Here is a 27,805-nt window from a genome sequence, read left to right as displayed (position 1 = left end):
GCAAAATTAATACTTAACACTTTAAGAAGCTAATTCGTAAAAAATCCCACAAAAACATTATCCTTGTTGAAACCGTAAAATAAACATGTTTTGCAAGAAATTATTTTAAAAGGATCATGAAAGGAAATTAAACCAGAAATCATTGCAAAGAAGCTACTTGGGAAAAAAGAAGTCAATACCTTGAAAAGAGGAGAATACCTTAATCAGAAAGCAAATAAACATTGTGAAACATGGCCATGACGATTTTTTTCTTCCCCTCACCCAGAATTAGTACATATTTTTTCACCAACTCAAACTGAGGTTTAGAAACTGTAGAAACTGGCACATAAATACAACAGTAAGACTTGAATATAGATCAAGTCAGACACATTTGTCAGTTGAAGAACTGGAAGGTAACAGTGAACTCTGTGGAGATCAATAAAGCCACATCCCTTTTCTTTCTCTTTGACAACAACTGCAAAAATGTTGATTTTTGCAACAACAGACTGGAGAGGTTCATTGCTAGAATGTTAGACTTCAAATATATTTTCTCAAAGCTATCTTTTTCATTACCTCCCAAACAAAAAAAATAAATTTTATTTTTACAAAGTTAGTGGGATTTTGTTTGGAGATGTGAGTTTGGGGACCATGTCTTACTAAGTAGCAGGACAAACAAAAATAGAACAGTAGTCTAGAAAATAAACTAAACTTAGTTTTGGAAAGATTGATTTGAGCTAAGATCCTATGCACTTCTTGGAAAATTTAAAATCTCAGAGTCTCACAACTGCTCCTCTGAGGAGAAAATAGTGAATTCACCTTCCATTTTATGTTGCCTAAGGTTTTGTTGAGCATTCTCACGGAAGTAGTTGGTGAGTTGCTGGGTTTTGGTTGCTTTGATAGTATTGGAATTATCACTGGCATCTGAGACCACAGCATGCATTTTAAGATATGTCTGGATAGGAAGAACTTCTTTTTGGTATAAATTTTGATTTGCTATGTGAATGCAAAGGGTTCAAGAACAGGTTGAAAGATGTGACAAGTCTTTTTTTCCAGAAGAAAAAGTGAAAAGGTGATATAAAAGTCCTTCCCTCCTTTTACTCCTCCAAAACAGAATTTAATGTACTGTTAGACTATGGGGTTTCCCCAAATCCAGAAGAAAGTCAGAAAAGTTAAAGGACATGGTTTATGTATCATTAGCAAGTAATATGAAGTGAAGCAAATTTGTAACATAGTTCATAAAAAAATCCTTGTTGATTGACATAAAATAGGGTTAATATATTCATAAATTATGTCTTATGTTCCTCATAACTGCTAGTGAAAACACTTCCAAATTGAAGCAGAATGCATCATGTAGAAAATTAAATGTCCAAATGACTATAAATCTTAAAACCATTTCTTTACTAAAAAAGAACAACCATATGCAAACCATGATGATCCAGAAAACAATATAGTATAAGACACAAATAATTATAATAAAAAGAACATATTGCAACTATGAGGTATAACAAGGCAATAAACTGGGAATACAAGACTGTTTAGCAGCATTAAAGCTATGAAGACAGATACTAGAAACTGGCAGTTAAAAAAATAACCTCAATTAAAATCAGGTAAGGAATACATAAAACTGAAATATACTTGAAACAAGCCAAAACTAATTTAAGTTTAACTGGAGTTTACATCTGTGTAAAATACTGAATAACCTTGCCAGAGATAATTTACTTTCAGGCTCATAAACTTCTGAAGAAAATGTTCTTTTCCCCCTGTACTGCCTTTACAGATCCGAGTATCAGGTACTTTCAAAAGTGTATCCTGGAAGAGGAGAATCAATTTCCTAATAATTCTCTATGTAATTCCATCAGATGTTTTTAAATTAAAAAGCAGATACTATTAGGTGAGAAAATGTGTTTGTAGGATGTCACTTGTTTTTCTCTAAAAAATTCTCTCTTGAGATGGAAACAAAAATATTAGAAGTTCCCAGTATTGCTGTGAAAATGCATGCAAACCTACCAGTACTGTCAGGTCACAAAGCAGGACATATTAGACTCCCTGTTATTCAACTGCAAAGCTGTCTTGAGTTTATTTGGCATTTGCTGATTCCAGGAGTAGCTGCTCTGTGTCTGGGAATCTTCTAAATCCCTGCCCAAGAAGCAGGACTGGCAAGTCTACACACGAAATCTCATTTTATTGCTTTACTGTCTACTAAATATGAAGTATTTTTGCTGGAATAGCTTACTTTGGATATTATCAAGTTACTGCTTAAATAATATGGAGAACCCCCCTAGAACATCAGAAACTGACTTTGTTTTATCTGCATCAAGTTTAGGATAGCTTTCTGAAGTTTAAAATATTTTATCGTAACAGGAAGAGGTATGTTCCTGTACAAAACCTTGTGACTTAAAATGATTTCAAAAACAAAGTTAGCCATGCTCTTTAGGAGCTCTTGAAGAGGTCACTTCATCTGCGTAGTTAGCAACATCTTTGCTTTGTTGCAAAGATAAAGAAAAAAGTTACATCTTGTTACATCTTTGCACTGAGAGCAAAGATAAAGAAAAAAGCTGCAAAGAACAAAATGTCATTCAAATAAAGCAATTCCAACAGAACAGCTTAGAACTTCACATACTCACTGCTTTATTTCAAAAGCTGCAGATAAAAATATCCCTTTCTTAACTAGTAATTTCTTTTTTTAAACCCTCTTTGGGAATCTCCCATCTATGCCAGCCAATCAGCCAACATCACTGATCCCAGAGTGCCAGCAGCACATTCAGCACCGCTCGTGGTCCCAGGGCAGCTCCAACGTCATCGCGACAGGACTGCAGCGCTGACCTGAGGAAGAACTTGAGGCGTGCTTTGAGAAATATTTTAGATTAATACACGCAACTGGAAACTGCTGTTTACAGATATTTTTTGGGGAAAAAAAAGGAAACAGTCTGAGGTCAATGTCAGAATTGATTTTGTTTTGCTTTGTTTTGAAAGCATCTATTTTCAGAGTCTCTTTTACAACACTGATAAAAGAACACAAACTATCACTTTGGGGTGAAAAGTTAAGCCTCCCCAGTGGCGTTGTTAAGCTCACCGAGTGCTCTCAGATTACTTCTTGGGTGTGGGTATTTAATCTTCTCATCAAGACAAGGATATGAGACCACCCCTTCTTGGCAAGCTCCACAGGAACAAACAGTTCTGTGGTAGCTACTATAACCTGACAGGTCCTGAAATAACAAAACTGCTTTATTTGGTGGAGAGATGGATCTCTTGATGCTCCCATATCTACCAAAACACAATAAAGTTTAAAGTAATGACGTCCATTTTTGTTTCAGCACAGAAAGGATAGTTCCCAGATACAATCATCCACTTCACTTTGGAAGACAGCTATTTCAGAGTTTGCTTTACCAAAAGCAAAGTTGCTATATTAGTAGGAGATTCAAATTTGTATATTCCCAGGCCCCTGCAGAATCTGCTGCATAGATAGAACAAGATACTGGATGAAGGGAAATCTATGGCAATACAGCTGATCAAATGATTTTCTATTTAGAATGGAAAAAGGCAACTCCACCATTCATATGGAATAAAGACCCACAGACCCCACATCATCTGAGAAATGTCCAAACAATGCCCAAATTGTAACTAACTATCTAACTCTGTATCTATTTTTATGCTGTTAACTTAACGACACCACAAAACAAAGGAAAGCAATGCAGAAAGAGACCTTAATCTTCCTCCAAATTGCTAAAGAAAAACCCCAACATGTAACAGAGTAAGATTAACAGATGAATTCATACCCATGTATAAGACCTCATGACTTAAGCATTTCAGTACAGCTGTGGCACTACACAACACCCACAAGCACAATTCTGAAGTAATCCCTGTAGGCTAAGAGAAGGTCTTTTTCAAAACATAATGAATTTGGTTTGATTAAGGATGCTAAAACTCAGGATAGACTCTAATTTTGAACAAGGGGAGGAAGAGCAGGGGACTAGGTGCCTTTGAACTGCTCCTTGTGCAAGGAGCAGAATACCAAACTCTGCTTTTTTAAGTCCTGTCCTGCTCTGTGCCTGGGCAATTGGCCACTTCCTGTATTTCTCATAATCCTTCTTGAGACTTGCTTTTCAGGTGTGGGAACATGATCCTGTCCACACTGCGGCCAAGAGCAAGGCTAGAAAGAATTTAACAGGTGAGTAGAGCTACTGCACTCTGTTTGCCAAATCCTCCATGCCCTCAAACATCCACTAAGAAGTTTAGTTCCCCTGTGAGCTGGAAATTAAGTTTGAAGGTCAATGTCTTTGCTCATACTTTTGATCACAGTTCAGGAGTCCAGCAGGATTCTAGCATCTGCTCAGGGTCAGGATGCAACCTTCCTGAGTCCTTCCTGTGACACACACCACAGTAGGCTGCAGCAGATTAGCAAGAAAAAAAGCCTTTATTCAATTAGAAGATGTCAAAGTTTTCTTGCAATTTTATATTCTTTTGTCCTTTTTCAGTAAAAAGGCTAACATTACCTAAGTTTTTATTATTTTTTGCTTTACTAGCTGTAGATTTTAAAAAATTAATGGTTCTTTTTGCTAAGAAAGGTACACTGCATGCTCACTTAAACAATTCCACCAATTTACACATTTATTCTAAGCCTTAATTCTTAAACGTTGTGGTAGAATAGTAAATTATTTTCCAATTTACTACAGGGGACTAATTTATTTATCCTTAATTTATATCTGTTTTCTTTATGATGCAAATTAGAATCTTATTAAACTGCAGAAAAAATGAAGCTTCAAAAACTGGTTTTAGTCAGTAAGCCAGATAATCACACTCACTTATAACAGAGAGGCTGCATTTACCAGAATTTATTAAAACTGATTATGCACATAACATTAACTGTTTTCCTCCCAAACACCTGCAGTTAACACACTGAACCAACAGTTTTTAATCACTGTGTCCACTATCCTATGAGATTTGGGTTTTCATTCTCATCTTTTAAAAGAATACACTAAAATTGAAATAAGCTTTTAGGATTGTTGTCTTTCTTTTCTTTGTTTATTCTGTTAACTTCCTAAAAACTTGTCAACTTTGAATGAAACAGTAATTGAATTGAAGCAAATTGCAGTGAGAAAATAATTTTGTTTCATTTGCCTGAGCTGACCCAAGAAGACCAGCCACTTCAAAAAGACTCTGGGTCAGCCAGTGTTGTCTTCCAGTTTAATGGTTTGGCTCTGCACAGGAGAAAGTAAGACTTGCTTAGATGAAATGTATGCATAAAGGGCTCATCACCAATGTTTTCAAAACTTCCCAAATATTTCACATACACAAGTGTAGAAGAAGCAATGGCTAATCATACTGGCATTACAATTATTTTATTCATGGCAAAAAATAGGTCTTTCACTGCTTGATATTTCCCTACATTTATTCGAATAAATACAGGAAAATACATTTGATCAATTTAAAAAATAATTTAATATTATACATTTTCATTAAATGCAAGTTCTGATTTCTCATTTCTTGCATTTGATAATGCTAGTTTAAGTAAAATATCAGATTAGACAACCTATATTGGATTATTTCTCAAATGAAAGTGTTCTAGGACCAAAATCTTGGAATGAAATGTATTTACTAGGTGCAATTCACAGCTTTCACAGTTCAGAAACTTTAACCAAAACTTGAGGATTTATGTAAGTAAACAAAAAGCTAGAGAAAATTTGTGCTTCTTTATCTACCAGAGATAGATGCCTATTAACCTATAATACCTAAAGAGATTGCCATGAGTTATTCATCAGTACAGCGGATCTTTTGGTATGCAGCTGTCTCATGACCATGGAGAACAATCAGTTCCTCATGCTCAATTATTTATTCTTACCCTTTATACCAAATCCTCCAGCCCTCCTCCTCTATCTCAGCAACCTATGGCAATACCATCAGTTTTTTTTTATACCTGGTCATTACCAAAAATAAAACAACAGACTGATCTCAAATTGCCCCATGGGATCTTCTAACTGGTGACTTCTCTCTAACCACAGTCCCTCCCATAAACAAAACTCACTGCCCTTTTGCATTGAGCTAGTTCCTCTGACAGACTGGGTTTCTCATACTAAGCCCCATCTAAACTACATTACAATGACTCATGTAGAGTGTTATAAAAGACTGGCTGAAATAGAAATAGGTTTGATCCCCTGTATTTCCTTGCCTACAGAATAAGTTATCAAGGAAGACATCAGGTAACTGGTACTAAGCCTTTTTGAGAAACTGTTGCATTTTAACTCAAAACATTTGGCCATCAATAATACCCCTTGCCTGTCCTCTCATTGTGCTTCCTTCTCCTGGCCCCCTCCCTCCATGGTTCAGACTGACATTAAAACACACCAAATCTAGTGGATGCAAATACTAAAGTCTGAGTGACAGACACCACTTGTAATGAAACACCTCCTGCCGTACCTACTACAGCAAGGCCACTCATTTTTCTCAGTTAAAGGACAACAAGTGCTATGACTTCATCGGATACCAAGGAAATTGATTCACCAAAATGGGCATCCTGGTATTTCTAACCATCTCAGATACTTATCTAAAATGCTGCTCTGACAGCTTTCTGACAGACCTTAAAAAATGGGGGTTTTGTTTGTTTCATGCTCCTCAATTTCTAGACAATCCAAATTAAACACAGAGAGAACGTGCTACCTCCTGCATGCCTACATGTGAAGATAGATATGAGCAAAGATGTGTGAAAATTAATCCCAGCAGTGAATACGGATTTGTTTCCCAAGAAGAAAGGAATTCACTGCTTTGAATAAATGAATGAAATTAAATAATGATAAAAACTAATCCTCCTGGCCAAAACAAATTATTTTATGAAACAAACAGATGGAATTGTAAGGAGGACACAAAACTCTCCTTTTAAGTCTTAAAACCAAAATTGCTTCTGTTGTCTTTGATCTGATTTAAGTTGTATTAAAGGTCAATGAACATTGGAACAAATATTGCCAAATACTGTACTCAATGGATAAAAAGAAAGAGGAAGGTTTGGCTTTATTGTCCATAACACATCACACATTGAGCTCACCAGAATTACCAGCTGGGGCCTCGCAAACCACATTGACCAAATAAGGCAAAAGGCTTCGTGCCTGGAATCCTTTCTCAGTTACCTCACCCGGCTTCTGCTCGCCTTGCTACAATAATTGGAGAGGTCATTTTTTTAAACTCAGATGGAGTAAATCAACAGGCTGTCCAATGCAAAGCTGGGTTTGTGTAGTCTCTGGAGAGAACTCAGCTTTATTTAAACTGAGTGTGTACAGAAAAGGAATAACTGAAATATGTGCAATAAAAACAGAAGAGCAAGTAGTATAAATCAAGAAGAGCAAGTGATGTAGATTTGTATATTGCTGGTTAGATTACAAACACTAATGTTTTATGGGGAATGTTTCTCAAATTTGTTGGGTACCTTCAGGTTTTTGAAGTGCATGTGAAGAAGTGGTCTTTAATGTTATTCTTGTGTTATTCCAAAAACACTTGAACTTTGCACTCTTGGGTTTATATGGTCCTTGTATTTAAAATATAGCTTTGTAACGTCAGCAGGATATATTTTATTTTCCATATTCTTTTTGATTTCTGAGACCATATTTTTGCCTAAACTTACTATAGTTTTGAAGAAAAAATTAAATATTTGCATTCTCTATATTAAAAAAAATTCTAGAATATTCATCATGGTAGCAAAAAATCTTGTGAACTTATTTATGTAATAAATAAGTTCACAAGATTTTATTTTTAAAATAAAATTTTTAATGTTTAAAGATTTTATTTTTAAAATAAAATTGTGATTCTCATAATTTATAACATTTTCCCCTTTTTTCCCTTGGGAGGCTGGGGTTTGGTTGTATTTACCTGCAACTGAATTTTATCTGGTGTTTCATTAAAAAAAAAAAAGAAAAAAAACCCTAGAAATAACTTTTAAGTGCTCTCTCACATAGTCTTTACCCCCAGCAAAATCTGACAGTAGTACCTAATATAATTTCCTGTTTTGTATGTTGGTAACACAACTACCTAACAATATTTTTCTTCCACAAAATTTGGAAACACAGCTTAATAGGGTACTAAAATGTATAAAGTCCAATTAGAAGACAGAGTCCAACACCCAACAGCTGCTTGGATCTCTAGCTACTGCTAACATTGCCAATACTAAAGGCATAACATGGCCAATACTAAAGGCATACCAATCTTGTGCTTCTCTACCAATCCCTTTAAACGTTTGTCCATAAGATATTATGATGCAAATTAATTGTGAAGTGACAACTCTAGAAATATGACATTACTATCAGCTATCCTGTGGAGTTTGCACCATCCACAGAATCACAATATCACAGAATATGCTGAGTTGGAAGGGACTCAAATGGATCATCAAGTCCAGCTCCTGCTCTGCTCAAGACCGTCCCGAAGAGTCACACCATGTGCCCGAGGGCATTGTCCAAACGGTTCTTGATCTTACATAAGCTGGTGTGTGACCTCTTCCCTGGGGAGCCTGTTCCAGTGCCCAACCACCCTCTAGTGAAACCTTTTATAAATAGCCAGTCTAAACCTCCCCTGATTCAGCTTCAGACCACTCCCTCAGGTCCTGTCACTGGTCACTACAGAGAAGAGATCAGTGCCTGCCCCTCTGCTTCCCTAATGAGGACGCTGCAGACTGCAATGAAGTTTTCCCTGTTTCCTCTTCTTCAGGCCGAACAGAGCAAGCAATCTCAGTGTCTCCTTGTATGGCTTCCTTTCCAGACCCTTCACCACATTCAGAGCCCCTCTTTGGACACTCTCTAATAGCTTCCTGTCTTATGTTGTGGCACACAGAACTGCCCCCAGCACTGGAGGTGAGGCTGCCCCAGAGCAGAGCAGAGCAGAGCAGAGCAGGACAATCCCCTCCCTTGCCCAGCTGGCCATGCTGTGCCTGATGCCCCCAGGACAGGGTTGGCCCTCCTGGCTGCCAGGGCACTGCTGGCTCATGTTCAACTTGCCACAGACCAGGACCCCCAGGTCCCTCTCTGCAGCATCTCATTCCTCAGTCTGTCTGTACATCCAGGGTTGAACCATCCCAGATACATAATCCAGCAGTTTTTCACATTGAATTTCATCTGGTTGGTGAGGGCAGCACAATCCTCTAATCTGTCAAGGTCCCTCTGCAGGGGCCCCTATCTTTGAGGGAGTCAACAGCTGCTCCCAGTTTTGCTTCATCTGCAAACTTGCCTAGTGTCCCTTCCAGTCCTGTGTCCAAGTCATTTATGAAGATGTTGAAGAGCACAGGGCAGAGGATGGAACCCTGTGGAACCCTACTAGTGACAGGTCATCGGTCTGATGCCACCCACTCACTAAAACCCTTTGTGCCTCACCCACAGCATGATGTGTTTATTCAGCTGAATGCTGGACATTTTGTCCAGAAGGATCCTGTGACACCATAGAAAGATTACATCAGCTGGCTTCTCTTGATCAGCTAGGTAGGTTAGCTTGTCATGAAAGGAAATTGGATTTGACAAGCAGGAGTTTCCCCTCATGAAGCCATGCTGGCTGTCACCAAAGACTGCACTGTCTTTCAGGTGTTTTTCGATACCTCCCAGAATAATCTTCTCCATAACTGTACCAGGCACTGAAGTCAGACTAATAGGCCTGTGTTTTCTAGGGTCCTCCTTTTTGCACTTCTTGAAAACTGGGACAGCTTTCTCCAGCTTCTAGTCAGCTGGGACATCTCCAGTTTCTCTTCAGAGAGCAACATGTACACAGAAATGTTTTGGGGTAGGAGAGGGATGACAGAAAAACAGAAGCAAGTTTGGATTTGATACAAATAACGTTCTACACACTGTTTTAGACTAAAACGACAGGGAAAAAAAAGCAGCTCACATGTGCTGTGGACCTGGTAAGGTCCACTCAACTGATGTGTCTAGAAAACATCACAAATAAAAAGTGACATTCTCAGTGTTCTGTGAAACTTGCTCCTAAAATCCGAACGAGAAAATATCTATATCTTCTGTTGACTATCAGCACAGATCATTCCAGAGGAGTTCTAAGAGCCAAGTATCTGTGCAAACCTTCCTTAACTGCAAATAAATAACCAGCAAGCTCAACTCATTCTATATTTATAAGAGCTCATAAATGCTCAAGGGCTGATCCCAGTGAACAGAAGTAAACAATCTGACCATGTTTTCCACTTTACCAATAATGGGTTTCACAAAGCCCAAATTTCAACTCTACTTCATATGGGTCTCATTATTCCTAGATCATACGCTGCTATTTTGTAATTACTAGAAAAACAATACTGAATGTAATTAAGCTCTGACTTGTTTGTGTTGATACCATTCAATTAAAGGCTAACTATAATTGCTTCCACTGATAAAAATCAACTCAAAGGCAAATGTATCACACTTGGTTATGACGGCTTTCTGAATCTCTCATTTCTGAATTTGGCAGTTGAACTCCATGTGCAGTGCTAGAAAATATGTTTGTTTGACATTTTATAAAACAATGACCTGGGAGAGCTCTCTTTAGGGTATCCATGTGTCAAGCCAAGTATCCTGGACTCTCCAAAACACACAGCACTGCATAATAAAGTGCATTAGACACTGGAGTAAGAGTTAGCTGAGCCAGGCTCCCTCCTGAACTCATTCTGTACAGTATAGTATGATCACAGACAAGTCAAAACAACTCTAAGAGGAGTAGATGCTCATATTTTACATGGCAGAGATATGGAAAAGAAACCAACCATTGTGATATACCAAACAGAGAGGACTCAACCTGTCCTGTAGTGCCCTTCCTTAAATATTCTTGGTGATACAAAAAACAAAGGAGTCATCTTCAATTAGATCATTATTCATGTGTTGACATCTACTGAGTGATATATTTATTCAAAGGAAACCTGAGTGTCATAGAGAGTTCTGCAGAGTCCTGTGAACCACTTATGGATTGTCTCTGTCATGCAGCAAGACTGTCAGTAGAATGGTGGGTTAAGCTTTCAAATAGGGTGCTCCGAAGAATGATATCCCTGTAACTATAAGAATAGGAAATGAAACACTACTACTAAGAACTGGATGATGCTATTAAAACCTACTGAATACTAAAAATAATTTTGTGCTGGGATTAAGTTCTGATTCATGCAGCATAGTAAATAATCTCCCAGTCCGGCATCTCACAGCAGCACAGGGGTGGGACAAGAGAAGAATGTTGTTGTACACAAAAACATATCAAGTGAAAGGGTAAAGAACACCCACTTCAGAGAAATCTGACCTCAAGTTCACAGTACACATTCTTCACAAACATCTACTTAGTTCCTGTGCGGAAGCAGCCCCATGTGTTTGATACACATTCACAATAGCAGTACAAGAAGCATAAACCTTTGGTGTCTCTTTCCAATAGCTCTGTTCTTCTTCTGAGTTTCTTTGAGTACAGCACAAGCAAAACCTCACCTGCAACATCAGAGAGCTTTTTTTTTTTGTACTCATTTAACCTTACAAATGAATGTTTCCCAAAAATTTTTATGAGCACTAATATGAGATGCAAAATGCTTTAGAACTAGTGTATTCATGCAGACGGAAGAACAATAACCTCTAATTGACTACCACAGCATCATCTATGCATAGCCCAGAGACTGTAATGAAAGCAGACACTGACAACCACTCAAAAATTCAGCTATTCTAGACTAACAGTTAATTCCAACATACTTTTCCCCAATATATCTGATTTCCTGAGCTGACTAGTGAACCCTGGTATAGACAACCTGCATTGTCTCTCTCACACAGATATAATACTTAACAGAAAAGAATCAGATAAAATTACTAACTGGAGCACTTCCACCATGGGAAAATCCCTGAAGAATATTAAGATGAATACTCTGGCAAAACGAACATGAACCATTGCACTGCATCAGCCATGTAAAGAGGAGAGGGAAAGCAGAGGTAGAGATCGTGCTGAAACTGTCTTCTGTCTTTATACAATGCCTGTTTGAGGGACTCATAGCAGCTGTTTGAATCCTCCCTGTGGTTCTGGGTTAACCCAAGACACAGCATAATGTAAATGCAGACATCAGAAGATTAACACAATGCCAGATGGTAGGAATGTGCAACAGTAGCAAGAGCTATCTTCTATGCAGATTATCAGTCTTTAAGCTCCATTTCTAAATTGTCTCCTCCTCTGAAGCAAAGAATTAAGTATAATTTGCTAACATATTAATGAGGATGGCATCAAGTATGTTTGAATACAAAATGCTTGTTTTCAGTCCAGCTTTCAAAACACACTGATAAACTCAAATAAACATGAAATGAAAAACAACCCCAGCCACTTACTTTTGCTGCTCCTATTTGCTCTTTTCGAAACTTCTCCAGCGGTGCTATTAGCACATCATTAGCATTCTGGATCTGCAATATTAAACATAAAGGATGTTTTCTTAATACAGAGTATTTGCAGAAAGTGGAGTCACTGTAACTCTGCCAATGTGCAAGACTGAAAAATGCATGTCCGAAACATTCTGGTAAGAGCAGAAGGCAAGTGATTAGGTTTTCTTTACACAAAGCATACAAAACACATGTAGACTAGTCTACCACGGAACATTTTTATGAATAACTAAAGGAATTTCAATGGAAGATGCAGTAATTTTCTCTCCAATATGCAGAAGGTTTTCTGGTGTTTTACTTCTATTTCTTGTATCTTGTCTAAAACCAGAATAGAAAACAAAAACTTTCAGGAATATATTTTGGCAGAACAAAGACAAACATGTGAATACTGACAGCACTGACTAAAAAAAGTCTATGTTTACGGAATCTGAAACATTGACAGCTGAATATTTTCAGCTATCCCTTTGGATTATAGACCTAGGTACACAGAGCAGAAGACAGTGAGGCAGAGAACTCTAAAAAGATATGTGGGTACTTAAAAGAAATACTCTAGATTGGGTTCCTTCACTTTTCTAGTTTTTAAACTAATTTGAGATGTCCTGCAGCTATTTTTATCCTTTTAACCTAAACCAGAGTTCTTAATGAAACACAGTTTTCCCCTCTGGCCTCTGTTTATTTAGTGTAAATCCAGTCCTGGGAACTCCTCCCTGAAACCCATTCCCAGCAGCAATCACCCAAAGCATCTGTAGTCATTTGGGACTGGAAACACACAAGCAGCAGAATACAAATGGCAGCCAAGCCATCATGCCATTCTCCAAGGAAAGGAAGCATAATTTCCCCACGTGCCTTTTAGGTACAGGAAGAATAACCAATTAAATTGACTTTGCTGATGAAAATCAGAGAAACTAAAACCTGTCAACATATCAGAAATAAAGTACAATAAAGCACATTACAATATTCTATTATACTGACTACAGGCAAAACTCTGGGTTTTCTGCACAAACAGCTTTTTTCTCCTCACAAGTACAGTCTTTACCAACACTCATAATTTGGGCTTTGGCAGGTTTAGTGGTCTGGGCAAAGCTAACATGTACCTAAGCCAAATGTGAATGAATACAGTTCTTGTGGTTCTTCCATAACAGTAATTGATAAGTTACATTGTCAGTTGAGCACAAAAACTTCTCAAAAGGCTGTAAACAAAACCATATAGAATAAACCTATTAAAATAAAAACACACTTTCTTTCTTCCCAAACCTAACATTACAATTCAAAAGACCACAGAATCACCACATCTCTTAGCAGGGCAAAGTTTTAGGAGAAGCTGAGACTCTCTTGGCCACCCTTATGAAATGAAGTCCAAGACTGCAGTGGCAACACTGGAATGCTCAGTGATACCATGATCAAAATGTGCTACATTTAAAAACAAAAAAAGGCACAGAGGATGAGAAGAAATGTTTTCATTGCATTCAACATCTTCCATCAGTTCCACTGGACCAGACTACAACACTACCTTACTCTCCAAGTGGATGCTTCCCAATAATATATAGATTTTTAGCGATTATCCAGCAATCTAACTGGGACTCAACACCTTTTAAAAGGTAAAGTGCATGCACTTAGCAAAAGATAATTTTAATCCCAAGGATCACTAAAGGAGATTACCAGCAGTGCAAATCTTAAATGACTTGCCTACTATACGCAAAATTTGCCTGGAAGTAGCAGCTGGAAATTTTGATAGCTTACAGAGCATGTACATGGCTTTTAGCAACACATACAGAAACCACAAATGATTGCTGGAGTCACTGATATGGAAATGCGGATGCAATTTTTTGGTTTTTTCCACATCCCAAGCTAAGTTCTTCTCTGCCCTTTAGATTCAGTGCTAAATATATTCAATTAAGAGAGACAGATATATACTATCAAGTAGTTACTTCTGATACCAGCAATCACTACTAGTCTTGTTGCTAGTCAAACTAACCAGTTTGACTAGCCTCTCACTGACAGTCAAACTAACCCCATGTGGAGCTGAATGGCCCCTCCCTTGACTCAATGCTGCCATGGTCATGCAGCCTCCATGCCACACCAGGAGACCTCACTCCTATACACTGTCCTCTTGGCAGTGTTAAAGTGACTGAAACACGACTCCTACCCATCTCATTCAAAGATGCTGCAAAGCAAATGAGAAGATACTTGGAAAGAGACTCCTGCTTCAAACACCATGGAAGAATACACAGGAAGAACTGAGAGGATTTGGCTGAGAAGTAAGTGGCTTTGCTGAGCTGAACCACAATGTTATACTCCCACAGTTATTCATGAAATGGGAACGGACAGCAGGCATTGCTAGGCTTTCATCTAGACAGGGTCTGTGCCTCTGAAGAGATCTGCTAAGCCACAACAACAGAACACACTGCAAGCTCATCCCTGGGCTGAAAGGTTCTATTGGCAAGAACCCTATTGTGACAATTCATCTCCCAGCAAAATTAGGAGCTAGACAAGAAATAGGCTTTGGGTTTGGGGAGGGAGAATGTGGCAGCAAAGGAATTAAGAAAAATCCCAGCAGATGCATTTCAACAGCCACTATTACAAGATGCAGAATGCTCCACTGTGTAAAGACTTCCATCAATTTCTACCAGGTTGGGCCTAGCTTTTGGAATCTGAAAATTATAGAGAAAGAACTTTTGCCTTACGTATTCACTTATTAATTTCCTTTCTTTGCAAATTACTATCACTACAACTACCACACAGTTTCATTCTTAAGGGTTATAAATTTGCATACAGCCCTTCCCCCCTGCCCAAGTCTTCTTTTAAAGCAGCAATCCAATACTCCCACAACCATTTCTGTGGAAATCTGACTGCTTTAGATAATCTGAAATTTTCACTGTGTGGTCCTAATAGACTATCTTTTTTCCTGCCAAGATGATAATCCCTCTCCTACTCAGTTATTGTGTTTGGTTGAAATCAGGGACATTGGGAACAGGCAAACAATGTCAAAAAGACTGTTACAGTTTTTGTAAACAGCAACTTCAGATATCCATCTTGTGTCTAAAATTTGGATCTTACCCTTCCATGCTTATTCAGATTAGTCACACCTTTAGAGAAGTTACATTTTGTTGATCTAACAGTTATTGAATGTGACACAGTTCCAGTGCTCAGCATGGTTAATATGTGGCAGTCAATCCAATTACGTGATTGTTTCTCTTGTTTGGCAAAAGCAATGATCTTTCTCCAGAAAAAGAATACCACAACTAAATTTACTGACAGTTCATCAGTCTTTTTTTAATTAACATGCTAGACAAGTATTAGCAGACATAACAGAAGAATATTATTTTGACATTTGAGAGAGCTATATCATATACAATAATAAAGAAACTGATTTTTCCAGACTAAAAAGCTTGTTCAGATTTTTATCTTTGGTATATTTAATTCCACTTAGTTCTAGTTAATTCTACTTGTTGGTAAAAGCACCATTGAAATAAGTACCCCTAAAACCATACAGAAGTTTAAAATATATTTGAAAAAGAAGCACTTAAAAATTCAAAGTACTTTTTCTAAGGCAGTTTGACAACTTATGAGTTTGGTCATTGGTTGCATAGCTGCAACATTTCAATATACCCTGGCAGCCTTTGAGAGAACATGGTGAAACCACTTAAGTTTTCTTTTCTAGTCAGTTTTCTGATTTTACTGAATTTAGGAGAGCGAATGATATGCAGCCTGTACATGCAGCATTCTTCTTCTTTTACTTAAAATGAAAGAGGGTAGATAAAGATTCACATGGAAAGAGGGCAGATTTAGGTTAGATATTAGAAGGAAATCCTTTACTGGGACAGGTTGCCCAGAGAAGTTGTGGATGTTCCATCCCTGGAAATGTTCAAGGCCAGGCTGGATGGGGCTTTGAGCAGCTTGGTCTAGTGGAAGGTGCTCCTGCCCATGGTAGAGAGTTGGAGTTGGATGACCTTCAAGGTCCCTTCCAACTCAAGGCAATCTGTAATTCTACTTTGGTAGAACCAGTGGATATAAACACAAATTCACCTAAAAAACATCAGTGTGGCTGCTAATTAATTTTTACATACTAACAATACAGAAATTTTAAGCCCTGAATTGTTTTATAGTCTTTTATCATCACCTTAGTGTCTACAGGGCTGAACTGCAGTAATGAGGACAGTCAATACCTTTTGAGCTTGGTATTTTCATTTGTAGGGATAAGGACTAGGTAAGTCACAGAAAGAACTGAGTTAACAAATTTACCAATTGCCAGAACACAGCAACAATTCAAGTGAGGAATATTTGCAGAAACAGAATTATATTAAACCTACCTGAATGACAGCAAAACAATTTAACTACGAAAAACTGTGGAGTTTATATAGTGTATCTTTGAAAAACATTTTTTTGCTCCAAAACCTGCTGTGACTACTTTTCATGGCAACACAGAATGACCACACTAGCACATGGTATATAGAACTCATTTCCCTGAAATACTGAGTGGCTCTCAAATTCTGAATGCTGACAAATATTAACTTTTTTCATGTCAGGATAAGACTTTTAGAAAACACAAATTAAATTCATTCAAAGGGGGCAACAAATCTCATAGCTAATATATACACAGTAATGCGTTTCTAATTTAGAAAAATATTTCTCCAGTAGACAAAAAGACATAATTTAATTTTAAATATTTTCCCCAATAACTAACAATTCCTAACATCTGATCAAAATATCTCCTCTTTCAGTCTGAGGACAGCATCAGCAGCTCCTAATCAATACATCTTCAAATACAGCACTTCAGACCAAATACAGACAACAGGCTTTTGTATAACTTATGTATACAACTGAACGCTACAAATAATATAAATATGCCATAATAAAATACTGGTCATGTATTTAAGTGCACAATTTCTGTTTTAGAAGTTAAAAAATGTAAATATTACACAAAGTTAATATTGTGAATTTCAATGCCTGTAACTACTTGACCTTAGCAATACAAATATTTTTACAGCTTTGTACAGAAAACTCTACACAGACAAATCACATACTTAAAAACAAATAATATTCTCAAAGTTCATCTTAATACCTCTCACCTTTACAAAAAAAAAAAAAAATTACATCAAACACTATCAACACTATCTAAGCTTATGTTAATTTCCTAAAAGTATCACTGCCACTTATTTAAAGTAAAGCTGATGATAAAGGAGATTGAGAAGACTACGAAGTTTTAACTACAGACAATTAATAACATAGGATGGACACTTCCATATGCAATGTGTAATGCAACATTCAGCTTCTTACCAAAACCTAAAGCTGCATCAAGTGTTATTAATATACTGCCACAAGGGGATGCTTATAAATCACATACTAGCCAAGGCTGGGAGTAGTTATACACATGAATCAAAGAATGATTTGGGCTGGAAGGGACCTTAAAGACCATCAGGTTCCACCCCGTCACAGGCAGCAATACTTTCCACTAGATCAGATTTTTTCTCAATGTTTTCAAGTGAACTTCGATTTCCTATATTGCACAGTTTAAGTTTAAAAATACATTACTGTAGTGTCAAACCTGAAGTGATTGTTTGTTAATATAATAAAAAATTAGACATGCAAAAGGCTGCCTTTAGCACTGAAAGGCCAGTCTCCTTATGGACTCCTCAAAACATTAGAGGAGGAACAGAACTCATCTGAAGAACAACTGAAGAATTTCAGATGTTAGGTGTCCTCAGAAGCTTTTTCCTTTTGACTGATTACAGACCAAGCAGATAAAAAAGCAGCCAACTTTCAAAAAAATCAGTCTTCATGAAGAATCTGATTCAGATCTACCATCTTCTTTTTGCACATATCATTGATATTCTAAAAAGCACACATTGATATGCAGTGAAAATATACATAGAAAAATGTTATATATAGATATAATATTTTAGAATTAACATTGCAAACATAATTTCAGATCACTGATATTCTGAGTCAGAAGGGAGTCACAATGACTATCAAGTCGAAATCTTAAGAGCATGGCCCATCCAGGGACTGAATCCACAACCTTGGAGGCATAAGCACCAAGCTCTCACCAACTCAGTCAATCTGCAGGGTCTTGTGTATCTTGACTTTGCAATTACTTGGTAGAGGTCTTGGTAAATGAAGGCCTCCTGATACATTTTTCTATCAGAACATCTAATTATGGATGAGTGGACAAACTAGATTTGGAAGTACTGTCACTATCTTTGTGATCATTAACCAGATGCAACTTTTTCTTGTAAGTTGGGGAGAATATCAAATACCAGGAGGTCCTCTCAGGGTCTCTCTCTGTCCCAACAGTTTCCTCTGCTCTTTCCAAATATCAGCCAAGGAAGAAAATAGCTACAGTTTGTAAGCAATATATTTTGGGAGCTCATTGGCAGAAATGAGTGAGTTGACATTATTTTAGAAATACTCCCTTGTACTATCTTCTTTTTCTTTCCTATTTTTAACTACCCCCTATCCTACTAAGCACAGTATGTAATTAAAAAGAATTAAGTTTAAAATGCTTTCATTACATCAGCACATGAATGAAGTGTTTATATAAGCCACATTTCATTAATTTTATACCCCAGCAGTCTCATAGCTGAGGCATATGCTTTCTGGGCTGTTTCCACATGTTCCTAAACAGGGTTATGATGACCTCTGCTATCTTAGATAAGGGTACAACATAGCAAGTACCCACAGCAATCACCCTCACGCATCTTACCTTTTTTTAGTAGCTCAATCTTCAAGGCAAAAGACAATATCTATGGTACTTTAGCACTCCGAGATCCCAAGGTCCAGTACAAACTTTCATTAAAACAGTAACTTGATTCTCTTGGAAGGAGGCACCAAAATTCTTCGTGTCTGAAATGGCTGTGGAGCCGAAGTTCCCTTCTTCCTCCCAGGAAGCCAAGCCTTATGAATGACCCTGAAAGCCTGGGTTTTTAAGACCATGCTAACTAACTGGTTAACTTGCTTTAGGGCCAAGGAACAACAGAGAAGTATTAACTCTAAGGCTTAGCATTAAGAAAATAGAGAAAGAGAAAATGTATTTTTGAGTTTAAGTAACAGCTATCACACAAAATCTGGAACTTCAGGTGTCCCCTAATAAATCAGTTCATGCACTGCCAACAGCAAGATCTGACAAAGGACATTAACAATACCAACACAAAGAGGCTCAAGGACTTACCGAGCAATTAACTCAGTCACTCAACATTATATACCCATTGTCTCTGTGCATAGAGCCACATAAGCTTCCCTTCCCAAACAATGAGGAGAAATAAGTATAGGATGCCTGTGATCCATTCAGACAAGATACATCACATCATGAAATTGTGAGGCTGTTTGCAATCAAATTCAAGTTTGCTAATCTGCTTACATAAAGGTAATTTTGTGTAGATGTACAAAACTTAAAACAGCAGCATTTAGAAGTTTCCAAAAGAAAGCAAATGAACATCTAGGCTACTGGGCTTGAAGTCTGCTTTCCCTGAGAGATATTGCAAACCCATTTAAAGTTTTCTGTGATAAACCGAAGAAATATGGGACTGGGCAAGACTTGCTTTTCATTCAGCAGAAGCAGCTAGATTCAACAAGACAGCAAAAAACATTACAGACATTCCAGGATTCAGTAAAGGTTACTGTCACATTAACTTCACAGTCTGAAGTTACACTTTCACCAAAGGTATATGGCACTTCTAATATAAGCAAACAGATGAAGTAGAAGTGTAGCCACACACCCAAATGGATAAAGAATAAATTAACTAAGCGACCAATGAAATAGTGTAACAAACCACTTGCTTCAGAGTTAAAAGAAAAAATAGTCAAATTTTAACTCTATCATGCTAAATAGGGATCACATGAGTTAGATTTTATTATATTAGGTCACACAAAATATGGCTTAGTCTAATTCCAACATGAAGCAATATTTTTACGCCTCCATGATTTCCTTTTAATTAAATTAATTTCTAGCATAGTTATTACATTTATCACCAACTGATTACATGTGCAATGCTGGAACAGGTACATAATCAGAACTTCACACCTGATCTAGGCTAATTTTTTTCTGCCAAAATTCAAATTGGCCATTGCATATCACCTCTCTTAGAGATGGGACATCATTCAGCCTCTGAAATAACCATTCTGCCCTCCATCCTCTGGCAGGGTGCTGCCTCCACTACTCACATTTTCTGTCATTCACAGAATTCACAGGGTATTAAGATGCCAGATTCACCAGCTGGCTCCGGAATGTGGCAGCTAATTGGAGTCTGACCAAGACAGGGCTCACATAGGGAGCTCACTAAAGCTGAGCATGGAAATCAACAAATCACAAAAAATTGGATCATCAGAACCCAAAAGTTCCTACCATCTGACTCTAGTCACTCAGCGCTGCTCCAGAACCATTTTATGCTACCCACTGACAATATCTTATAGAAGCACACCAGAAATTCCCAAGGGAACAAATATGTAACAGAAGTTTACAAGATGAAACATGTCATCCAAAAGACTTCAAGCATCTTACAATTATTTCTCTTAGTAGTTTGTTCATATCTTCATGAACGACAGCCATAAGAAACAATTCTCAATGACTGCAAGACTGGACTCTGCAGATATTGCTCATTGAGTGACAAGACATGGAAAGAAGGGTGAAAACGAACTTAGATGAGAATACTTGCACCATGAATTTATAGCAGCAAGTTTCAAATGCATCTCAATAGTTCCTGTTTTGCATAATAAGGTAGGTTGTCTATGACTGAACTTATCACTGCAGGCAAAAGAAAGTAAAGGTTGCAACAAGATTTCCATACATTATAAGTTTTTAAAGATACAAAAATGGTGTTTGGCATGTTTAGATAAAGTATATTACCAACACATTCATTTAATACTTCTTTTAAATGTGACTTCCTTTTAATTATCTTGTTCACCTAATTTATTCATTGTTTGTGATTTCTCTGGAGGGAAAAGCTAAATATTCATTCCATCTGTTTTAAATTCACCATTTGAGAATTTGCAGTAAGCTTAATACATCTTTCTAGCCTTATGAAGAGAAAATATCATTATATTTAAACTCCCAGAACTGTTGTTATTTTACAGCAGTTAAGTTTTAATGTTTGTATGCTAATTTGTTTTGGTCATAAACACAAGATTCTTGGGCACTGTTGGACCACAAATACTTCAAGCATGACTTTAAACAGCACCAAGAAGAAGCTACTCAGTTCCTACCATTTGTATGTGGACAGACATTGCCTTTATAATCATCCTCCACTAAATGTTTTACTTTGGCAAACCAAATCTACTTCACATTTTAAAAGCTGATACTCAAATTTTCCTTCTGAGTTAAGAGAGTGCAGAAGACCTATATTATCAATCACTCCAAGTAGGAGTAAAGTCAGAGGCTACAAACCTGTCACATGCCCAGTGAGCAAACTGCCTCTGATAACACACAGAAGCAATGAGATGTCTAATACTTTTTATGGACAGCCTTAAAAATTATTTACAGCATATAGTACAATATCATCTGCCTACAGAAAGCTGATTTGTTTGAGGGGGAATATTAGATGCCTTTCAAGCATTGGGAACTGCTGAAGTGAAATTGCTACATATACCTTTATGTTAATTCTGGTTTATATCTTCAAGATGCACAAAACAAAGTCTTAAGCAAACATGGATTAATGAAAACAGTCACATTCCACATATATGTTCCATGTAAAAAGTCAGATATTCTCTTTTCTCATAATTCTTTATTTTACTTCAAATCTCAAAAGACTGCTAGATTTAATTTTGTTTAGGTAGGTGAATGAAGAGACAAGTTAAATACCTCAATTATTTGACACAAATAAGACCAAACTGGATCTTTTCCTGTTACCATCATATTTAACAGACTCATATACTTAGATAAAAATAGGAAAACCATGTGATGGTAACCTTCAAAAATGTCTTTAAATTTTTACCAGACACTTAAAATTTATTCATTTCTTAATAAAATAATCATACAAAAAGTTTACATTTATAGCACCTTTTAAAATAAAATATTATATAAAAAATTGCATAAATAATTTTAGATGCTATGATCCACAAATAATATTAATGTAAAGGCAAACAGCCTTCTGGAAAAGCAACACAAAGTATTCAGAAGACAAACATGGAAATGGACAAATGAATAACAGCAGTTGATAAGAGAAATAAAAAGGAGAGTGTGCTAGTATTTCATAATAATCTCAAGAAATTCGATGCCAAAGGTCAGTATCAAGACAAAAAAATCCACCTGAATTATTAAAGGGCTTGGCTAGTTTTATGACCATTAATAAACACACACTACTTGCATATTTTAAATTTAAGGAAATCAGATTTTAAAGCATTCAGAGCAAGCCTGTAACTTGCCTGTCATCTCCCTCTCACAGCACACAAAATGGCAAAGGAGTCCTGTGTTTGTTGGAACATTGGATAGTCCCCAGAAGAAACATATGTGTACAAAAGGGGCCCAAACAAACTCAGAAAAGTTACTCTTTATAATGTAGTTGAAGTGGTAAGGGTAAAAATTCAAACATTAATATCATACAAAAATTATTGATTTTAAATTTTAATTTCTGTCCTTCCCTTTGCTAGTCTGAATAAAATAACAAAAGCAATTCCACAGCTCTTCTCATGTGTCAAGACTATTCCAAATGTCAAACTCTGTATCAAGTATTACAAGTACTGAATAAAGATGTAAATACTGGCATGTTGTAAATTAGGCTTCATGGGGAAATTAAGATGCAAAGAACGATACCAAGGGAATTGTCCAGACATGGGTTTAACAATACTGCTGTTACCCTCCCACAGAAGCTTTTAACAAAATTGACTTCATTCCTCTCACAATGTACCTTGCCAAGAAATGGATTTGAATAAAGGGCCCTCATTAGCAATAAAAGTTTGGAGGGAAGTGCTGCTTGAAATTTGCTTTGCTGAAGTGCATGCAAGGAAAAGTACTGTGCTAGCAGAGTCTGCACAAGGCAGTCCCAGCCTGCTGGTCCTACTATCTCAGCTGCTGCTCAACAGCAGGACACTTCAACAACAACAGAGGAATAAACTTGTAACGTCCATGCATGTATCATCCTGATAGTGAAGCCTAGGATGTCCTTCTCTACCAACTGTGGAGCTCGCAGACCTTCTCAGCTCCTAGCAAGGTTCTGCAATGTGCTCTGGGAGATAGTATGTGAAAGCTGACAGAATTATGCAAGGAGTATTAATGCTCAAATCTTTTTTACACTGTTAGCTTCTGAGCAAAATTTAAGGTGCTGGTGATTCTTAAATGTAGTGGTTATGCGCAGGAAAGTATCAGAATTATTTAGGGTTGCTCAGAAAACTCTGCAGGTATTGAGTGGATTACTACCTTAGTGAAAGCATAAAATATTTAAGTTTTACTACTGATAGCACCACTGAACCAATCTGAAAACAAAGAATGTCATATCTCAAGCAACTTATAGATCAACAGAGTTGTAAACTAAATTCCTGTAACATTGCCTTTATTAAGCGATCCTTAATTCATGTTTCAGGCCACAGTTGCACATCTAAAATAGGGTACCTAGATCAATTTTAATAGCACAGTTGTAAACACCGAGTTTTGAACAAACATGACAAGCTACAGTCCTAGCCCCATGATTTAGTAACCTTATACAACTGGAGGGTTCATACAGCATGGGCTGCCCTTCTTGTAAATAACATAGCTCCTGCTGTATGCTAAAGGCAAAAAGCAGAATTCAAGATTCCTAGCATTCAAAACTAATACCAAAACTGGGACACCTGAATTCATTATGAAAATACCAAATGTGCCCAAGCAGTGCCTACTGAAGGACTGACTTGCCATCATTCATTCAGCTCAGCTACAAGGAGTCAGTGTCAAAAATTTGAAGGGCAAGATGTTTATATTTGATCAGTTGGGATGAGGGACACCAATACTGTTACATTAAATACACAGAAGAAAGAGATCACTTGAAAACAGAAAAAAACTTGGCCAATCTGAAGGTAAAATACATTTATAATCAGACTGTAAGATGTTTTGATCTACTAGAAAACTCTCATGAATATATTAAGAAAATTATATTTTCTTAATATATTCTCACATGAATATATTCAGAAAAATTCCTGTTCTAGGTATTGACTATAAAAGTCCTAAGACAATGTCATAAGAAGTGCCTCATCTTCAGTATGTTCAGAAATTAGAAGCCAAATGGCTTCAATCACTCATTTCCTCAATGTGTGGGTTTAACCAGACGGACTTAATCTAATGCAATGTTAGCCACAACCAAACACATTGTCCTGAGCAGGCACCAAGCACAATGACACCCAGCAACTTCCCAAAAGAGCAGGAGCAGTGGTAGATGCTACAGAGAACTTGGTTACCTACCAGTACCCACACACTACATGCATTGACCACTGCAAGGTAAAATTCAAATGCAGAAGCATTGCACATCAAGGCATGTGCTCCAGTATTTTTCATTTATGTGAAAAATGCATCTTGCCCCTACAGGAGTTTTTGATGGATTAAGAGAAAACAGTGGCCAGTAAGTTAAAAAGGAAAGGGGAAAGACCCTACTGACTTCTACACCTTGCAATTTATTGCAAAAGCCCAGTAGAAGATAATATTTGGGATAAATTTGCTGTACCTCGGTTCCATTTTTTATCTCCTCCTGTGCCTTCATTTCTTTCTTTTGCCTCAAAATCCTTTCACATAACAAAGACCACGTATGCCACCTACTCTTCCATTGTACAAGGACACACTTCAAAGACTTGATTTCTCTGTGTACCATCATCCTGTTTTTCCTTCAGTGGGCAAGAGCTCAGTGGGGTTTCTGTCACTACTGGCACTAACATTCATTTAAACTAACAACTTGAGCTGGAAATTGTAATGTACCCATTCTGCCTCCTCTCACTTGCAGCCTCTCCTGTCTCTTAGACTTACTGCTCAGTTGCAACAGCAAAATAATTTTCTACATAGATAGGAACATTTTATAAAGTGTTAAAGAATGCATTTAACTTTTTCTGATATAGGCACAATTACAAAGATGACTGAAGCTAGAGGTTTCCTCCTTTTGGAGGAAAAATCTACCTGGTGATAAATGAAAGGGGAAAAAAACTCAAAATAACTAACCAACCAACCAAGAATAAACAAAAAAAAAACCCACAAAAACACACCAAAACAACAGTTGGGCTTGTTTGTCCCTTTTTTCTTTAGCAATCCCCTGAAAATATTTAGAAGACATAAATCAGCAGCGGATATGGTCATGGTAGGTAGCTAATCATCCAGTAAGAGATACCATTTCTTTTTACAGCTTACTCCATGGACTGTAACTCAGCAAAAACTGAGTAAAAGAGAAAGCAGCCACAAACACCACTACACTGAAGGAAAAACAATTTGGTAGTGTACTTGCAAGTCTAGGCATTTATTTTTTTATCACTACCATTAATACAAACAGTGCATGTCTCTTGACTAGGCTGAGAGTTCAAATCATACAGAAAGGAAAAGAGCTTGAGAATGTAGCTTCAGATAGGCCGGAGAAGAAAATTTTTCTGATTTTACCCCCCTTTTTGGCTGTCCAAACAAACAAAAAAATTTCTCAGCTTGAACGTTTACATTACATATTATCAAGTGGGAAATGGCTACATAAACACAGGAAACAGCATAATTGGAGCACAGAACTAATTAAGAAAAAAACTGATCCAGAATTTAAGTATAGCACATTTCACAACATTTTTAACAGTATGTTATTCTAGTGAGTACTCTGTTAAATATAGATATTTTAGGATATTACAAGTAACCTTACGTTCTTAAACATTTATCACATGGAACAATTTTTCCCATAAACAATGAGTAAACAAAACAAAACCAAATATTTTTCTATAGGGGAAAAACTTCAACTTAAGAAGTGCAGAAGTGAAGGAAGCTCTGCTTTTGTGGAGAGTTGTGTGTGGCTTTTTAAACTTTTTTGTTCAATACATTAACATTTAGAGAAATTATCTGATTAAAATAAATCCTAGCAAATAAGCAAAAAGCTTTACTCTGCAAAAAGCTTATTTTAAATTTTCCAAGACATTTTTAATCTGACTGTAGACCTATTTAACAGTTACCCCAAATCAGTTCCGTATGTTTATTATTTTGTCTCTTTGCTTTTCCAAATCCTGATCTGTAAATTTTGCAGCCAGGCCTGTTTCCCTCACTGTGCAGATGTCAACAAAACCTCTCCAGAGTGGAGTGAATGTACCCTGAACAGGCCTCCTTGTGAGGTCCATTAGGATGTGAAGGGAAAGTTGGAAATCAATAATAAACATTTCACTTATCAAAGTAAGAACTTCCTAACTTGCCATGAAAAGTAAAACCAATGTTATTTAATTAGTGCAGATTATTCCTTAAGGGATGTTGAGCAGCCATCATTCCAACACTTATTTTGACAAGCTTTATTTGTCAGAATTCCTGAAACTGCCTTTAAATATTCTTTCCTTAAAAAAACAGAGTCAGAGTGCAGGTTCCTTCTTCCTAGACCGAAGCTGGACATATTAAAGCACATAGACAAGATGTTCTTTAGCAACAGACTTAAGAGATCAAGAGTTTGATTGCCTGGATGTCATAAGCAACAGCTTCTGAGTCCAAAGTAAGAACAAACACCTCAACATTTAAAGTTTGAAACAAATAAATAAATAAACAAAATGGAAGTTTAGCAGACATAAAAATAACCAAATGGCTAACCCAACATGGAAGCCAAGATGTTGACAGGAAGGTTTACCGCAACTAGGATTTTCTTTTAAATTTTTCATCATGCAGAATCTGTCAGAGAATATCAATAAAATTTTCAAATTGCCAGTAATGGTTATATTTGACACAGTGGCTCTAATTTTCTTCAAACAAACAAGCAATAAAATTGGCCAGCTACAGAACTCTCCGTAGAAATTTGGGCTCCAAAATACCGAAATCAACTGATTTAGAGCCTCGTGCAAAATGCTCTTGGGACAAACGTCACGGGTGAGGATGTTACTCTTAAATTCAACTAGAAAATCAGATTTGTTAGATGTTGTCGAACTTTTGCCTGTTTCCCATTTTCCCCATAACCCTTACCTCAAAAAAGAGTATGGAAGTCTTTTTAAGAAATACACCATACTCTTAGCCCATTACCATGATGGGCACCTTTGAAATAACTTACTGAAAGGTACTTGATGACAATCTGATTAATGATGCTCCAGGCTGAGGGATGCATGGTCACTGAGCAATATAAAATACTTTGTTTCTACATTACATTTTCCAACACTTGGCCTAATCTCAGTTTGTGCCTTAGACACTTTCCATGGCAAAGTCTATTTTTTTTGGTAAAGTATTTCACAATGCAGCTCATCGTGAGGAAGTTTTCCTGTCATTTAGCCTAACTTCTCTCCCAAATTCTTCCTGTCAGATGACTGTCTCTTCTTAGCTAGATGATGTAAGCAGCATTCACACTTCCCAGATAAAGAAATAAAAATTTAAAATCAGAGTGAGAGCTTGAGAAGATGAA

General features: G+C 37.0%; 1 protein-coding gene across 1 annotated transcript in view; it reads right to left on the bottom strand.

Annotated features, from left to right (window-relative positions):
* The window catches only part of ARHGAP42 (Rho GTPase activating protein 42), a 139,393-nt gene that overhangs the window by 50,726 nt on the left and 60,862 nt on the right, over positions 1-27,805 (bottom strand). The window contains exon 4 of the mRNA XM_005482595.4: positions 12,264-12,335. Within this exon, the coding sequence (XP_005482652.2) occupies positions 12,264-12,335 (72 nt within the window). The remainder of the gene's footprint in view (positions 1-12,263; positions 12,336-27,805) is intronic.

The sequence above is a fragment of the Zonotrichia albicollis genome, chromosome 2 (assembly GCF_047830755.1).
Source record: "Zonotrichia albicollis isolate bZonAlb1 chromosome 2, bZonAlb1.hap1, whole genome shotgun sequence".
NCBI classification, from domain to species: Eukaryota; Metazoa; Chordata; class Aves; order Passeriformes; family Passerellidae; genus Zonotrichia; species Zonotrichia albicollis.
The sequence above is the reverse complement of the archived record's forward strand: the minus strand, read 5'-3'. Positions and strand labels throughout refer to the sequence as shown.